This window comes from Arvicola amphibius, chromosome 6, assembly GCF_903992535.2.
Source record: "Arvicola amphibius chromosome 6, mArvAmp1.2, whole genome shotgun sequence".
Classification (NCBI taxonomy): Eukaryota; Metazoa; Chordata; class Mammalia; order Rodentia; family Cricetidae; genus Arvicola; species Arvicola amphibius.
Window position 1 is genome coordinate 40,083,244 of NC_052052.2, and position 17,777 is coordinate 40,101,020.

Here is a 17,777-nt window from a genome sequence, read left to right on the forward strand (position 1 = left end):
TTGGGAGGTTCAGAACTGTATGGACGGCTGCATCAGTGTCTCTGTCAAGGAGAACTTCCCAGGGGAGGTGCTGTGTGTGTTGTCGGTGCTATGACCCCTGACAGCAGGAACGGAGGTAAAGGCTTTGTGAAATACCTAGACTTCGGAGACTCTTTAATAAGTTAGCGATAAATATGCAATGCCCATCATGCGCAGGGCTGTGCCTGATCTTATGCCTTCTCCCAGCAGCCCCATGAACAGGTGATTGTCCCGTCTTGCAGATAGATGCTGCTCAGGCTCCCACACCCACCTAGAGCCAGTGAAATGGTCCAGGGACTAACGGTGGTTGACACCAAGCCTGGCAGCCTGAGTTTTATCCCTGGAATCTACATTCTGGAAGGAGGGGACTTCCACAAGCTGTCCTGTGACCTCCACACATACTCAAGGGCATGTGCTTCCCCTCCCCTCCGATAAATAACTGTTGAGGGACACACACATCTAGGGAGGGATCCCAAAGGTCCTGCTTCTTCCTGGAACCCTTTGCAGGATCCCAGCTTCACCCACCCCTCCCTCACTGTGATTCCCACAGCCACAGAGAGCTAAGGGCAGGCTGCATTCACCCGGGCTAGGTTGGAGGAGATTCTGAACGAGGAGGTCCAGGAATTAAAAGATACAGATTGTGGAAGAACGGCTGAGCTGGACGCCAACCAAGCCCCACAGGCCTCACCCTACTCTGACTGACCCTCCCTGCTCTATCCCCTCCCCGTGAGGCCCTCCAAGTCAGTGTTCAATGTCATTGTCACGCCTCTCTCCAGTCTCTTGGATCAAGAGTACCAGGTAGAAGTCAGTGTGAAAGACAGGAGAAACATGCCCAGTCCAGTCCTCCCAGGGCCTAGCATACCAACCCCTTTAATGGAAAAGCACCACCCAGGAGTCCCTCCCGGCTGGGCTAAGTGGCCATTGCAGGGAGGAAGGTTTGCTTGCATGTTGTCACCATGGAGCTTTACAAAGGCACCCAGATCCCAGAATGAGGCATGTCAGATGTGACTGAGAATTCATTTACCTGGTGGTCTGACACATTCAGGGTCACAAATGTGACAGGAGGAAGACACAGGCCATCACCCATCACTATCAACAAATAAGGAGCCCAGGAGGATTTCAGACAGGAGCGGGAGTGTGAATGCAGGTGAGACTTTAAATAAAGAGGAGGGTCTCGGGGCAGTGTAAGTGAAGGTGGGAGACCCAAGGACGTGTGGCATGCCTAGCAAGGGCTAGGTGGTCAGCATGGTTCCAGGCCCTGGCATCTCACTGGAGCTGGCTGTGCCCTCCGCTTCCCTAAGGCAGATGCTACAGAAAGCCAGTGGCTCCTGGGGCACAGCCAGGAGCCCTGGGATGGAGGTGCAGCAGCCCTCAAGCCAAGCTCTTTAGCTACCCAGCTGAGGGCTGGACCCTGAGACAATTGGGTTTTTAAAGAAAACATCGGAACACTCATGAGGCTTCAAAAGCTCACACTGCCTCGAGTCCCTTGTCAGTTCTGGTGGAGTTTAGTCCAGGCTAAGCCTGGCATCTGACTCACTGTGCCTGCAACCACCTGAGAGTGGTGCGCAGGGCAGGAATGCCAGCTCAGGCTGATGGCTCAGGGCACAGTGGTAAATGGAGCACAGACGACAGTCTTGTGTAAGAACTGAAGAGGGCAGGCTCAGGACTAATAGGCTGGGGAAATCAGAAATACATCATTCTGGACTTGGATGTGGCTCAGTGGTAACAACTTGCTTAGCATTTGTGAGACCCTGGCTTTGAGCTCTAGACCAGGAAAAAAAATCAAAAAAGCAATATGTCATTTTCCCCCACAAAGGTTTAATTCTCTGTTGGTAGGAAACGTTAGAGCATGTCCATTTCTCGGTGGCACGCTTGCTCTGCACCGGTTCTAACTATATAATAGACAAAGGAAACACGAACACACTGGCTTTTCTCAAGTTAAGACAGCATTCCAGTCCCAGCCAGGAGGAGGGTTCAGGTCTAGTGGGGAGAGTAAGGAGCTGGAGGGCTGGACAGATAGACACCTGTCACTGGGATCACAGAATGGGGAAGGGTGGCTTACCCCAGGCCATATGATGGGGGGCAGAACTATGCATAAGGCCACGGGCTTCCAAATAGGATCTTCTTGAGCCAAGTGACAAGGGCAGGGTGGGAAATCCAACATGACTACAGGGTCTGCTGTGTGTGCTGTCTATGTCCTGACTAACCGCTCAGGCAACAAGGACAGTAGAGGCACAGCAAAGGGACCCAAAGCCACCCAGAAGGAATCCTGATTCATTCCCTAGCTGCTGGGGAACTGGGTTTCCCTGGCCAGCTGTACCCAAAGTCCGAAAGCAACTTGAGTTCAGAGACTAAGTTCTGGGTCTGCAGTACCCATCAGGGCTGGGCACCCAGCAGGCATGCGCAGGAGTGCCAACTGTGGTAGAGCCGCTGACTCATTAGACAAGTATTCTAAGATTGCAGCCCTTGGGAAGATAAAGGGACAAGCCAACAAGTGAACACACACAGAATAACAAGGAACAGTAAGTGTCCCGGTGGAGCGAGAGCAGAATGGATCTAGCAAGGACGGTGGGGAGGGTTAGTGGGGGGGGGGGGGTCTATGATTTACCGAGACAAAGGAGGACACCAGGCGGAAGGACCAGCGTGTGTAGAGTCCCCAAGCTAGGCAAGGGTCTGGTCTGATCAGGGACCAAAGGCTCACAGGACTGGCAATGATGAGACATGAGATGAGGCTTCCTCAGACTGCTCTGGCCACTGGATCGGGGGAGAGGCGGCTGTGTGGGGACAAGCAGGGTTTCTATGGGTTCAGATGAGGAAGACAGAGCTCTGTGCCTGTATTCTACTTTGTATTGGGAGATAGTCAGCTCAAGCTGTCGACAGTCTGGTGTTGGGCAAGGAAAGAGCCACCGTGCTAGGCAGCTGCAGGGGCCATTTACTGACAGCAGAGAGTGGGGGGGACGCTCAGTGCTGGGTAAAATCTCTAGTTGGTGACACTAACTTCAGATTCTGCAGATCATCCATTGCAGAGGCATCAGGCAATTGGTTAACAGCCTGTGGGAACTTAGGAGAATTGGGGTACACTGCTTTCGGGGGTGCTGAGATTTAGGTGGATACAGTTTTTTATTTGATGTGTCCCTCCAAGATCATGTATTGAAGGTTTAGTCCCAGCGCAGCACGTTTGGGGGTGGGGATCTTTGGGAAGGAGGTCAGGAGCTCTGAGCTCACTCACTGATGGGTCCTTAACTTACTGAGGTGTTGGGACCAGTCACTGGTGGTATGCTCTTGATGACACTGGGACACCAGCTCCTCCCGTACTCTCCCTCTGTGGTTCAGGTGCCGCAGGCTAAGCAGCTCTTATCTACACATGCTCTGTCCCATGATGCTCTGCTCACCTTGGACACAGTGTCCGCGGACCAAGACCTCTGAAATGGTGAGGGAAAAACCCTTCCTTCCTCAAGTCGATTTTCTTGGGAGTTTTTGCCGCAGTGATGACAAAAGCTTGCATAAAAGGATGCGGCAATACTTGGTGTGGGTTGAGGAATCAGGGAAGCCTTCTGAAGGGAGAAGCAGCTGACTGGGGGACTGGTTGGAAGCATTGTCTCTACCTCATAAGAACCGGCCAGAACCCTGTGCCCTCCCTCTCCCCTCCTCTCACCTGGAGACCACCAGTCAGCGCCCTGTGCCCTCCCCCTCCCCTCTCTCACCTGGAGACCACCAGTGGCAGGATCAGCATCTTCAGCATCCTCATCAACAGCTCGCCAGGGAACTGGAGGTAACTAATCTCCTGGAAACACAGCAAGATCTGGGTCAGAGCAGACAGTACAGACTCCAAATTGCTTGCTTCCTCGCCATCTTCAATGCATCATTGTCTGTCCTGTCTGCACACTCCTGTCTGGCACCTGAACATCAGGGACCAGTGAGAAGAAGCTGGTTTAGAGCCAAACAGCCTGGATCCTGGTAAGCTTCTCCTTCATAACCAACCTGATGGTCTTGGCCCTCTGGGATTCTTTATCTCCAATAGGAGGATAATAATTACTTCATGGAGTCGTTGGGAGGCTCAGTTGAGAGACTCTGTGGGCGCTTAGCACCTCGCATGAGCGCTTAGCACCTCGCATGAGCACCTAGCACCTCGCCTGGTGCAGCTTTCCCCATTAGCACCGTTTACCCATTGTCCATGGTGTAAAGCCTGCTCCATCCACCAGAGAGTAAGTGGCAGGGGCGCAGGGCCTGCTGTCTCTGCAACCCACACTAGGCCAAGCATCACTTTGGGGTCCCCAAAATGGATTAAGCTAGGTTCCTGCCCCAGAAAATGTCCCAGTCTAGTTAATGAAGAGATTGACAAATAAACCACAGCCTTCTCATAAGTCAGTAAGATCCCTTCTGCTAGCTTACCCCCGAGAAGTACTGACTTTGGAGACAGAGGCCCCACTCTATGTAAAGGACCTTCGTTGGGCCGTTCATAGCCACCATCTCCTAGTGTAGATATCTCGTAACCACCCTGGTAGAAATTAAGACATTCTAAAAAGACACATATGTTCCTCCCTTTGGCTATCATACCATCAGGACACTATACCCTAAGGAACTGCAACTTCCCCAAGAGTCTCACATTGGGAGAAAAAGGCTGAAGTCTAGTGCCAGCCAGAAAAAGAACTTGTCTCCGTGGAGAGATTTCCTACAATTCTGATTACTTATCAGACAACCTTGTGGAAGAGAAAGGAGCCAAGACAATGATGGGTCAGTGATGGTGGGAACACAGCCAGGACCCCTTAGCCCTGGGTACCTCTGGCCATCTAGTTAATCTTAAATCTTCGTGCTAGGACTGTGAACATGGTTCCAGAGGCCTCTGGCCTCTCTGATCCACTTCCCAATGTGGTCACATGGATTAAACCTTCATTTTCTGCCTTTGGCTATCACTTGTTCCTTTAATTGATCTATTGAGGGTGAGGCTGAGCCTAGCTCATTAGAGCTGTCAGGGCCTGGGCTTAACCCCTCCCAACCCTGGCCACAAGTTGCTTCCCACTGGCAGTTTCACAGGCGAGGAACCCAGCTGCAGGACTGCCATGAACAGCTGAGCATGCCTTCCAGATGATAGGGGAATTCTGTCCTTTGCTTCTTCTACAAAACAACTTGTCTGAAATTCTAACAGAACTGGAGTACTGTTTCTACAGCTTGACTTCACGTTTCTGTTTCTGGCAATCCTTGGCTGGGATTCTTATTCCAGAGAGGGAGGATGTGGGTGGCAGAGGCTGAAGGATCTCAGACACCATCCGAGTTACATTTTGGCACCTGACACCACCTCAAAAACTAGTGCCAAGTCAAAATAGTGGCCAACATACCTGTAATCCCAGATTTGAGAGCCTAGGCAGACAGATCTCTGAGTTCCAGGCCAGACTGGTCTATATAGTAAGTTCCAGGCCAGCTAGGGCTTCATAGTGAGACCTTGTCTCAATGAAAAAAGCAAATAAAAACAAAGCCAGACATAATGGCTTGTTAGTAGTCTGATGCCTTGAAAAGCCCCAAGGCATAGGATTGTGGTGCTAGATAGATCCCATCTAACCCACCCACATCCCAGACAGGATGCTGACCGGGCAGAGGAGGTGATGTCCCACCTAGTGACATGCAAGAGAGAGAGTTGGGTTTCTTAGGTCCACTATGCTACCATTTCCAATGTGCCAGAAAAATTCCACAAAAGTACGCTCATCATGTAACATGTCTGTATCTTTGTGTGTATGTAGTACTGGAGATCAAACCTGGGCTCTTGCCTAGCTGTTTTCTCTAATTTTTTTGCATTGTGTTTGTGTGCATGTGCATGCTTGCATGTGTGTGTGTGTGTGTGTGTGTGTGTGTGTGTGTGTATGATGACATGTATGTGGTAGTCAGTCAGAGGACCACTTGAAGTCACTTCTCTCCTTCCACCATGGGTTCTGGGAATAAAATTCACTTGCTCAGGTTAAAATTTTACCTGTCCAGCCAACTCACAGGCCCAACGGTTAACAATATCTTTATCATCAAATGCTGTTCACTGCTGAGCCAAGGGACATCCTTGCAACCACACCCTGCTACTTATACAGCTTACATTTTGTTCCTGAAATTCATAATTTGTAGTAGGATGAATGGCGGGCTTGTGGGGGTTTCTGTCCAAAACATGATTGACAGAATACAGACAATTCTCCGGCACCAATAATTGACTGTTTTTTTTTTTTTATTTGCTTTCTTTTCCTTGAGCTTCTCACTAATTTCTTCCAAATGTTTTTATCTATGAAAACATCAAAGCAAGCATTCCCTACAACAGAAGCCGATCCGCTCCCTTTTATCTCATCTGGACTTCAGGCCCGCAGCTTTCCACCTTCCTGTGTGTGTGGGGGAGGGGGTTGGGGGAGAGTCTCAAGACCCAGCCGCTATTGCGGCCTCTTGGCTTTCCTTATGGGCTTTATCCTGCATAGGAGCCAGTGTTTCTGGCGGCATTTGTTTATCTCCTTATTTTGGTGGAGCCATCTCTTTTGGCAGCTTCCTCAGGAAAGATGCAGAGAGCAACTTCCAAGTCCTTCAGTTAAATTGCCTCAGGCCTACCCTTCCCTCTAGCAACAATCTGGTTGTATTTGAGATTTTTACTGGAAAACAATGTCATTTTCTGGTTTTGAATTTATTTTATTAGTAGTGTGTGTGCATGTTGTGTGTGCGTGTGTGTCGTGCATGTGTGGGAACATAGGCCAGCAGATAGCTTTGTAGAGCTGGATCTCTGCCTCCACCTTTATGTGGGTTCCTGGGGTCAAACTTGTTCCCAGGCGGATGCAGCAAGCACCTCTTCCTGCTGAACTGTCGGGTTGACCTCCTTCTTCCTCTGAAGGGATGCTTATCCAGAAACTACCAGTCAGTTCCTATTTCCTACAGGAGCCTTGTCTTATCCCCTTAGTATCACTTAAATGTTCATGCTATAACAAATAACGCTTGCCTTAGGATCAGAGCGTGCAGCCAGCTATTAGTTAGCCATAGAGTCCAGGCAGTGGTGGCACACACCTTTAATGCTAGCACTAAGGAGGCAGAGGCAGACAGAGCTCTGTGAGTTCAAGGCCACCCTGAGCTACACTAGACTGATCAAGTCTCAAAGAGAAACAGAGCCAGGCAGTGGTGGCTCACACCTTTAATCCCAATACTTGGGAGTCACACACCTTTAATCCGAACACTAGGGAGGCCTAGACAGGAAGGGATATGGCTGGATGGAGAGAGAAATATAAGCCAGGAGGAGACCAAAGCTCAAGGCATTCAGTCCAGGGATTTATAGAGACAAGATACTCCATTTGGTCTGAGGATTTCACAGAGGTAAGAACTAGTGGCTGGCTGCTCTGCTTCTCTGATCTTTCAGCTTTCACCCCCTAATATTTTATTATTATTATTATTATTACCACCAATTAAAATTCGCGTTACTCTTGGGGCTCATCTATTTTTCTCCATTCTCCTGTAACTTCACAGCATGGGTCTGTGTAGGGTAAGATCTTCCTGTCTTTCTCGTTCTGTACCTGTCACTCCGGGAAGCTTTCTCATCTTTGCTGCACATTTTCTCTCCATCTTTGTTGGACATTCTTCTTTTTCATATTTCATCCTTTGGTCTAATTTGTCAGATGTCTATACCTCCTTCCCAGATGCTGATATTTTGATATTGATTCTTGTTTTTTAAAATTTCAAATACTCTTTTTTTTTTAATTCTTGATTGATCCCTCTTTTTAGCACCTGTGTTGTTGGCACAATCCAGGGTCATCTAGGAAGGAAAACCTCAGTTGAGAAAGAAGGGCCCTAGGAGGCAGAGTCTGGCACACATGGGAGCGGCCTTGCCATCCCCTCCCCCCTTCCCTCTGTCTTGCTACAAACCCTTAGATTGCTTTCCTGAAGCTAGCCCCTAAGGTCTATTCTGATACTTGGCCATTTCCTCCTCCTGAGGCTGACCACCAAGGTCCAGCTATCAAAGTATTGAAGTACAGCAATCAACACCCCCCCTTTGGCCATCCTAATCAACCTGCCCAATCAAAATTAAACACCTCATGCTAACACAGAGGTTCCCCCTTATAAACTGCCATTTTCCGATGTGCCACATCTGTCTCCTCTCTATCCAAAAGCAGTCCTTAGTCCTACTCTGCTTCTTCCTTTTCTCTTGTTCCCTTCTCCCTCATCCTCAATCTCCTTTGTCTTTGTCTCTTATTTCCTGGCCTTTAACCCTCCGGGGCAAATACATCTCCTTTGTGCTGAGAACTTGGTCTTGGTGTGTCAGATATTAGCCAAGTCTATGGAGAGATTTTCTTGATGAATGATCGGTACGGGAGGGCGGAGGGCCCAGGTGTGGGTGGTGCAACCCCTGGGCAGGGGTCCTGGGCTCTATAAGAAAGCTGGCTGAGCAGGCCAGTGAGCTGCACTCCTCTTTGGCCTCTGCTTCAGTTCCTGCCTCCAGCTCCTGCCCTGAGCTCCCGCCCTGACTGCCCTTCCTGGTGGACTACAGCTGTGAGCTGAAATAAACCTTTGCCTCCACAGGTTGCTCTCGGTTGTGGTGTTTATCACAGCAATAGAAACTAAACAAAGTCAACATCCAATCTGCTGCTGCTATTGTTTGATGTGTGTGCCACTGGGACTGTAACCTATGACTTTGTGTACACTAAGCGCACGGTAATACTACGCTATACTACTACCCCTACATCCCAGTTTTTAAAAATTGCATTTGTTCATTTACTTGTGTGTACACATGTGCTACATACAGCATGCATACGGAGGTCAAGACAACTTTCAGGAACTGGTTCTCTCCTTCCTTTGCGTGGGTTCTGGGGATTGAACTCAAGTCCTTGGGCTTGACAGCAAGCTCCTACCCCTGCTGAGCCATCCTGACAGCCCCCATTCTGTTTATGATAATTATGCTCTCTTGTGTCTCCAAAGATCTTAAGAAATGAATTTTCTGAGAAAGGGCCTCACTCTAGCTCTGGCTGGCCTGGAACTTGATATACAGACGAGGCTGGACTTGAACTCAGAGATTTGCCAGTCTCTGCTTCCCAAGCACTGGGGTGAAAGGTGTGTGCCACCACGCCCAGCCCTAAAAAAGGATTTTAAGAGTCTCCAGAGACCCTTTTGCTCGTCATTTGTCTCAGGTTTGGACATGCGCAGCTCACCCCACATTTCCTCTCGCAGCTAAGTGTGGAGTGGGAAGCTTCTGGGCTTGCTCAGGGCAGAGCGGTGGGTGCAACCTGCAGGGAGGGGACGAGAGCCTCTTTTCTCTGAGAATTCATGGGTCTTTTGTGAGGCTCCAACAAGAAGCCTGTGCCTAAGCCCGGCTTCCAGCTGTACCAGAGTTCTACTGGGGAGGCTGCACCTAGGATGCCAGTGTCTACAGATCGCTTCAAGCATGGACCTCCCCACTGCTCCTTTCTCACCTCACACAGGTGGGCCTGATGTCCCGAGGCAAGCTTCTCTGGACCCTGGGCAGGCCAGAGTTAGACACCGTAGAGAGAAGAGTCCTCTGACCATGTAGCTTGGAAGAGCTCTGGTGCTTAAGGCCTGCTCTCAACTCTTGGCTTCATCCCTGCTCTGCCTTCCATATCAGAGCCCTTTGGAGTCCCGTGAAAGAAGCTACTCAGTTTTTGCTCCTATGAGCTAGCATGCCAGCCTGTTGGGCTCTAATAGAAGGGGCTATCCAGCTCCACCCACTTCCCATACTGTCTAACCAGAGTTTTCTTTCTCAATGACTCTATGTTCTCTTTGGTTTGGATAGTTTATGTCCTTGAAAATATTCCACCAGGACGGACAAGATGGCTCAGCGGGTAAAGGGGCTTGCTGCCAAGCCGACTGTCCTTTAAGTTCCATTCCTGGAGGTGAGAACTGACTCCCACAAGTTGTCCTCTGACTTCCACATGTGCACTGTGGGGTGTGTGTGTGTGTGCATGTGTGTGGTTGCAAATGCCTCCCTATGCACACACACATACAAACAAAATAAATGCAATGATTTTTAAAATTTTATCAAACTTATAGGAAGGAAAGGAAATGGACACAATTATAAACCCTCGCACCGTAAATGGAAGTCTCAAAATGTCTCCTACTTTTTAAATGAATTATTTGCATCCAAAAGTAAAATCACATTAATTCTGTGAGTTTCATTTCACAAATAGAACATTCTACCATTTTCCAAATTTTTTATGATTTCTGCCTCTTGCGTAAGTTCAAACAGTTGGAAGGGTTTGCTGTCTGAGTCACAGGCAAAGAGACCAAACAGAAAAACCCTGGCTTTCATAGGACAGTGCTCTAGAGAAGCCACTTGCTGCCAAATAACTGTTCTCCATCTATGCCTCCTTCAGTGTCTGGCAGGTTAGTCTAGACCTGAACACATCTGCACGCCCAAGCAGATGGGGCAGCTCTGACGCAGGAGGCCCTAGAGGATCCAGCTTTTACTAGTCAGCCGTCCAATTTGTCTTCCCAGAATAATCTTCCTGCAGGACATAGATCGTTGCTGCTTCAGAACCTGAGTGCAGATTGAAGAGTGTCGGGGCCACGGGAGAGTGCTGGGGCCACAGGAGAGTGCTGGGGCCATGGGAGAGTGCTGGGGCCACGGGAGAATGTCAGGGCCACAGGAGAGTGCTGGGGCCACAGGAGAGTGCTGGGGCCACGGGAGAGTGCTGGGGCCACGGGAGAGTGCTGGGGCCACGGGAGAGTGCTGGGGCCACGGGAGAATGTCGGGGCCACGGGAGAGTGTTGGGGCCATGGGAGAGTGCCTGGGCCATGGGCTGGAGAGTTTGTTTCACCTCACAGGCAGAAAAGATCCAGCCATTCGCAGGGAAGGCACCAAAGCAAGCACATGAGGCAGCTGCTCACGGTGAAGGGTCAGGAAGCAGGGAGGGTGCTGGTGTTCAGTATGCCTTCTCCTGTTATTTAACCTGCACCCCCACCTGTGGGATAGTGCCTCCACATTCAAGGTGTCTTCTCTCTTCAGTTAAATGTTTCTGCAGACAGCCTCTGATTCTTCCCCAGACGTGTGTTACCATGGTGATTTTAAATCAGAGTGGTCAAGATTAGCTAACCGGCACGGACGGACTTTACCAGGGAGACAAGAGAGGGGACAAAATGGCGCTCAGTGCTTTCTGTCTGCCAGGCGCTGTGGATATTCACTCCTTTAACATTTTTGGAAGATACTGATGCTCCCTTTGCCCCACAGATAAGGACAGTGAGGCCAAAGAGGAGAGAGGACCTAGCCCAGCCACCGTAGGTGGAATCCACTCCTTTTATTCCATTTCTTAATCCGTTTGTCTCCTCGAACACAGGATTTAGCTCCATTCCACTTCCTGGTGCCCCCTTTTCTCAATCTGTACATTTTGTATTTTTATTTGCTCAGCTTGCTCCTTTTCATTATAAATCTTCATTAGAGTTACCACTCACAACCACACAACAGTCAGTACTAGGCTGTTTTGAGATTTCCTCTGCCAATGGAATGAATCTACTGCTTTCCTAACCTAAAGTAACAAAGTCAAATTCCTCCAAATAAAAACAGGGTCAGGCCTATCCCAGCAATACCCCAGTCCCTGGTACCAACTGCTGTCTTAGTTAGGGGTTCTATTGCTGTGAAGAGACACCATGACCACAGCAACTCTTATAAGGAAGACATTTAACTGGGGCTGGTGTACAGTTCAGAGGGTCAATCCATTATCATCCTAGTAAGGAGCATGGTGGCATGCAGGCAGACAGGGTGCTGGCTACATTTTGATCAGAAGGCAACCGGAAGTGGTCTGAAGCACTGGATGTGGCTTGGGCATATATGAGACCTCAAATTCCACCCCCACAGTGACACACTTCCCCCAACAAGGCTATACCTATTCAAACAAAGCCACACCTCCTAATAGTGCCACTCCCTATGAGCTTATGGGGCCAATTACATTCAAACCACAGCATGAACCCTATGGCCCCCATAAGATTGTAACAACCTGTGTTTCTAGAGTCAGTGCTTCTTCCTAAATAGCTTCAGGTGGTGAGCAGGGTTGCTTGGATACCAGGGGTGGGGCATCTTCCCTTTAATGGAAGATGTGAGTCTGAGTCTGAAGCCTGGCTCCAGCTTCAGAGATGGTGTGAGGTATCAGGAGACTGAAGGATCCGTGGGTTCTGGGATCCTCAGGAGCCCACTGACAGACCTGCCTGAAGACTGACCCCTCAGCCCTCCTCAGTGAGTCTCCATGGTGCAGTCATAACCAAAATCTCACTAGGTGGGTCTAGACAGAACCCCTCACCCTCAAGCCCCTCAAGAGCGGATCCGATCCCTCCTTCCCTCTTCTCAGTATCTGATCCCGTGTCTGCACTGCCTCTCTCCCCTTAGCCGTTTCCTGCCCTCTGTCCCTCTGTGCCCAGGCTGTGAACCCCGAACCCCAGCTGTCCTGTGTGGTGCTCAGGCTTGTCTCTCCGGCAGGAGGTCTGCACACCTGTCTCCGCGGTCCTGAGCTGCGTCTTCCTTGTTGGAACAGGCATCTGTGATGTCTTATATAGCATCACAGCGCTATCCTCAATCCACAGAAAGATCTTCCCAGATGATGCGTTTACACAGCCGCCTATCTGCTTCACCTTCTGCCTCCCGCTTCCCACCTTCTTCTGCCTCCCGCTTCCCGTCGGCCACCCTGCCTGAAGTCTCCCCTGCAGGAGCTCCACTCTCACACCTTCCCCTTCAGCCCAGTGTCACTTGTCACTCGCTGCCCTTGCAGCTGCTCCCGTCTGGCCCGCTATCACCCCCTGTTCCGCTCAGCCCAGGGATGTAGAATTGTCCCTTCTCTCTTCTCTCCACGGCTCTGCACAGCTGTCTGAAGCCCGTGTCTGGTGACGGGAACCATCCAGTTCTTGGTCCCTAACTCCAGCCCCTTGCTCTCGCTGTATGTTCCAACCCCCTCCAAAGGCTTGCTGCCTTGCTCCTGCTTCACGCACCCTTGAGCCTTATCCTGCTGATCCTGATGCATAGGAAACCCATCCTGGATTCCTGGTTGTGGAGGACCTATAGGGGGTGTTCTCTGAAGACTCCTGGTCTCCCCACCCTGCTCTCAATCCCGCGGTATGTCTTTGCCCCCTGGCCACCTTACTGGGCTGGCCTTGTTGCCACTTTGACGGCCATTTTACTGACCTTTCACACTAGCGGGTCTTTCTCACACGATATAGATAGGACCACTGGGGCCCAGAGAGGCAACCTAGCTCACCTCCTGTAACGACACTAGGAACCCCACACACCCTGGGGGCCTGACCTGTGGTGAGAGGCGCTGGGTCCTGAGGAAGAAGCCGAGGAGGCAGCCCACGATGACAGACAGCACGGACAGGATGAGTAGCCCATTGCGCCTACACACCACCCGTCCTCGAGCCAGGACAGCGCCCAGCGCCATGCTCAGCCCAGGTGGTTGGCACCATTCCATGCGCTGTAGAATGTAGCCCAGGTCTGGGCTGAAGGCACAAGCCTCTCCACTCACGGATAAACAGAGTCCTAAGCACCTATCACCAGCCTTGCAGCCATGGTCCAGGCAGCCACTCAGAGGGGAAGCCACAATCCTATTACCAGCTGCATCATTAGGAGCCGGGAGCAGATTAGGGCCTGAGAAATTAGAGCAGGCCATGTGGTCCGTGTGTCCAGTCCTCAGAGCCAAATACTCCTCTTGAAGAGGGCAGGGGACCAGACACCATGAGAGGAAGCAGAGGTGCATCAGCCCACCTCATTCCAGAAAGATGTGGAAACACAGCGGTGAGGTGCCAGTCACTGCCAACCTCAGTAAGTGATGGAAGTGTTGGATGGGCATCTGGCGGCTGTACCCAGGAGCACCTTGTCGTATGAACATGGTGCTGCTGACGCTGGTCCCCAGAAGCACGGAGTGCCGTGAATGTCACTTTGCCAGTGCACATTCAGAGGCATCTGGGGAAGGAGGGAACGCTGTATGCCAAGCTTGCCCCAGGGTGCTACTGCCAGTCATGGGGATTCAGCCCCACCACCTTGGCACTGGGTTCCAGTCTCCAGGTCATTGAGAGAGGGATTGAGACTCCAAGAGCCTGAGTCTCTTGGCACAGTCGCTGAGCTGGCGGCACTCGGCAGAATAGAGTTCAGACTTGAGTTCAGTTGCCCTGTCCAGCCTGCTGTTAACAGGAAATGAATACTTTTTCTTTCGGGATGCTTCAAGCCCAAGACACCACCTCACATCTCTCAGGGACTATTATCTACTTATTTATTTTTAAAGTATTTTTATTTATTTTTATACATATATACAATGTATCTTGATCATATCTCAATGAAAAATAAATAAATAGAAAGGAGGACATGAAGCTCCTAGGTATGGCGGAGGTGAAGGTTTATTGTAAATATGAGGGAGAGAACAGCCAGAGGCATCTGGAAGAGTCCAGAGTGGACACAGGAGGAAGAGGGGGAGGGAGGGCAAGAGAGGAGCCACCTGCCAAGAGGGGCAGCCCTGGCCGAGGGTCTGTGTAGCCAAAATGGCTGAGTTATACAGGAGCCAGGGCGGGGGCGGGGGCAGGGGCAGCCCAGTTTCTGGGCTGGAGAGTTCAGGGTAGGGAGTGGCTTAAGCCAGTCAGAAGGACCCTGTCAGGTAGGCCTAGAGGGATGCAGGGACAACCTGGTGGCCAGAGTCTGCTTTGATATGTTAATAGGCGTCTCAGCCCTTTGCCCAATTTTTTGTTTGTTTGTTTGGTTTTCGAGACAGGGTTTCTCTGTAGCTTTGGAGCCTGTCCTGAAACTCACTCTGTAGACCAAACTGGCCTCGAGCTCACAGAGATCTGCCTGTCTCTGCCTCCTGAGTGCTGGAATTAAAGGCGTGCACAATCACCGCCTGGCAAAATTTCCAGCCGCCTGAACCGTCAGAGACCTGACAACACCCACCCACAGCAGCAGTTCCTCCTGGGCCCTCCCCAGCACACGCCCCTCCCACCCCACCCATGTCCTTTTCTTGAAATAACTCAGAGGACCACTAGTGCTACCTGAGTGAGCGTGGACAGCCTACCAGCTGCCGTACTCCAAGAGGAAAAAAAAATCCCCTTTGTTGTGTGAAGTTTTTATTCTTTTGGCTTTTTGAGAGGTCCACCACCTAGCTCTCAGATCAATCACACACAGAGGCTTATTCTTAGTTATGAATGCCCAACTTTAGCTTGGCTTGTTTCTTGCCAACTTTTCTTAAATTATCCCGACTACTTTTTGCTTCTGGGCTTTTAATTCTCTCTATTTCTGTATACCTTTTTAAAATTCTTTCTCCGTACTTGCTGTATAACTGGGTGGCTGACTCCTGATGTCCTCTCCTTGGTCTCTTGCTCCTCTTCTTCCTCTTTTCTCCTATATATCCTCTCTGCCTGCCAGCCCCGCCTATCCTTGCTCCTGCCCTGCTATTGGCCATTCAGCTCTTTATTAGAAAATCAGGTGTTTTAGACAGGCAAAGAATCACAGCTTCACAGAATTTTTTTAAATGCAGCATAAACAAAAGAATCACATCTTAAAATAATATTCCCCAAGACCCTTTCCCTCAGCTGCCATCAGCTGCCAACAGCTCCTCAGCAAGGGGTGGGACTCATAAGCCCCTGCCCATCCATGCTGGAATTGGTGACCAGCAGGTGACCAGAGGGTGCTCACAGCTGCTGTGGACTCATGAGTGCCATGGCCTTGTCACATCCAGAAGAGGGAATGCCGCAACACCTTCTCCCCATCCTGCAGCTCTCTCTTTCTGCCCCCTCTCCTAGGATGTCCCCTGAGCCCCTAGAGGTTGCTCTAAATGTCCCATTTAGGGTGAGGCTTTCAACAGCCACTCATTCTCAGCATGCTAAGCAGAAATACCTCGACTGCTGCCCACCACGAGAAGTCTCTCTGACTAAGGCTGATAGTGGTAATAAGCATAACTTTTTAGAAGGCAGTTAATAGCAGGCCTGTCTAACAAAACAATGATAGGTACCCACCCCAACCGGGTCTATGACCTCTCCAGCCACAGGCCTTTGACAGGGTTTATGTCACGGAGGCCTCCTGTTTTTAAAGATGGCAAAGACCAAGAGATCTGCATTTGAGACCCAGGTCTGCTACCTGCCAGCTGTGCGATCCTGTGAAACCATTTCCTCTCACTCAGTTTCGGGCTCCCCATTCATACAACAGAGATGTTGAGCGCGTCTGGCCAGAGGGAATATGAGTGAAGGCAAAGACCGGAGCCACGAGCACACAGCAGCTCAGCAGGAGACGCCTTCCTGCTCTTGCTTGTGGCCTGGCCTTTAAACCAGGGGGGATTAACCTGCCTGTGTCACTGGGCATCTGTAATCTCATTAGAGCCAGTCAGGCGGCAGCAGGGAGCAGGCTGTGGTAGAGGTGGGGGTGTGACAGGTGTGGGGTATACAGGGTGACTGCCTCCTCCAGACAGGTGATCAGAGAGGAGACAGCGAGGAACTGCAGGCTGAGGCAAAGGAAGCTGGTCACAGGCCCTGATGCCATGGCAATGAAGAGACGAATTCTGGTCCCTACTGAATCAACTTGTGACCTCGCCCTCAGTCCTGCCCTTTACAAAGAGAAGGGAATGAGCATATGTGCACAGAGAAGCCCAAAGACCCTGCTCCTGGCAGCACCTCCATGGCAACAGAGGAGGTCAGGTGCCCAGCAGTCTGAGAGACTTCTTTCTCTTCCTCTTAAAGCCCAAAGCTCCCTAAGACACCTTCAACTCCAACAAATGTGGCTTTTCCACTTCACTGGGTGGCTAACTGCTGCTTGGAAAATCCTGGGTAGCCTTAGGGCAGGTTTCAAACACCATCTGTGCCCACCTTAGTTGTGCTACACGGTGGGTGAGGCTTGCTTTCCACCTCTGGCTCTAAGACTTTGGTTTCCAGAATGCCCCCCACAATTGCCACTGACCCCATCCCTCGGCACTCTAAGGTGTCCCCCACATTCCAGGATTCTTCAGTGCTCACACTGCCTGCAGATGCTCTTACTATCTCGGGGTACTGAGGACAGAACAGAGCATCAGACACAATCTGGTCTCAGAGAACCTCCAAGAAAAGGGACTACCTCTTGCTGAAATGTGAAGGGATAGCAAACCTTACTACAGACAGCTTTGAATTAAATCTAAAGGCTCCTGTGTTAGAATCCTTTAATAAGATCACTTTGGCCTACAGGATCAATTGTCTTTTACAATACAGCTAAATATGCAAAAGTATTTACATAATTATATAAAATAAACAAGTTTAGGAAACGCTGGTAAGATGAAGTTATTCGGGTTCTTCATTCTGGTCCAGCTTGCTGAACTTAAAGTCCTAACTGTGGAGCTGGAGGTGTGGCTCCGTTGACAGAGTGCCTGCCCAGCATGCATGAGGCCTTGGGGTCCATCCCCTGCCCTGCATAAACCAGGCAGAGTGGTGCACACCTGTAGTCCCAGTACTTGAGAAGTTGAGGCAGGAGGATTAGAAATCCAAGATCACCCCCAGCTACTTATGGAGTCAGAGGCCAATCTTGGTTGCATAAGATGCTATTGAAAAAAAAGTCCTAGCCTTATTGCCAAGATTGCTGTGTGAACTTGAGTACATTTTTAACCTCTTGTAAAGTGGGGAGAAGACAATGGTCTCCCGTAGGCTTGTGTCTTAGTCAGGGTTCCTATTGCTGGGAAGAGACACCATGAACATGCAGCACTTATAAAGGAAAACTTGTATTTGAGGTGGCTTACAGCTCAGAGGTTTAGCCCATCATCATCATTATACAGACAAGCTGACATGGTGCTAGAGAAGGAGCTGAGCATGGAGAAGGAGCTACATCTTGA

At 50.3% G+C, this 17,777-nt stretch overlaps 1 protein-coding gene across 2 annotated transcripts in view; it reads right to left on the reverse strand.

Annotated features, from left to right (window-relative positions):
* Window positions 1-13,418, reverse strand: part of Slc1a7 (solute carrier family 1 member 7) — a 44,153-nt gene extending 30,735 nt beyond the window's left edge. The window contains exons 1-2 of one of the 2 annotated variants that reach the window (XM_038333939.1): window positions 13,254-13,418; window positions 3,723-3,802 (exon numbers count right to left, since the gene is read on the reverse strand). In XM_038333939.1, the coding sequence (XP_038189867.1) occupies window positions 3,723-3,802; window positions 13,254-13,418 (245 nt within the window). The remainder of the gene's footprint in view (window positions 1-3,722; window positions 3,803-13,253) is intronic. The other variant, XM_038333940.1, reaches the window with a different exon arrangement.
* Between the last annotated feature and the right edge of the window lie 4,359 nt (window positions 13,419-17,777).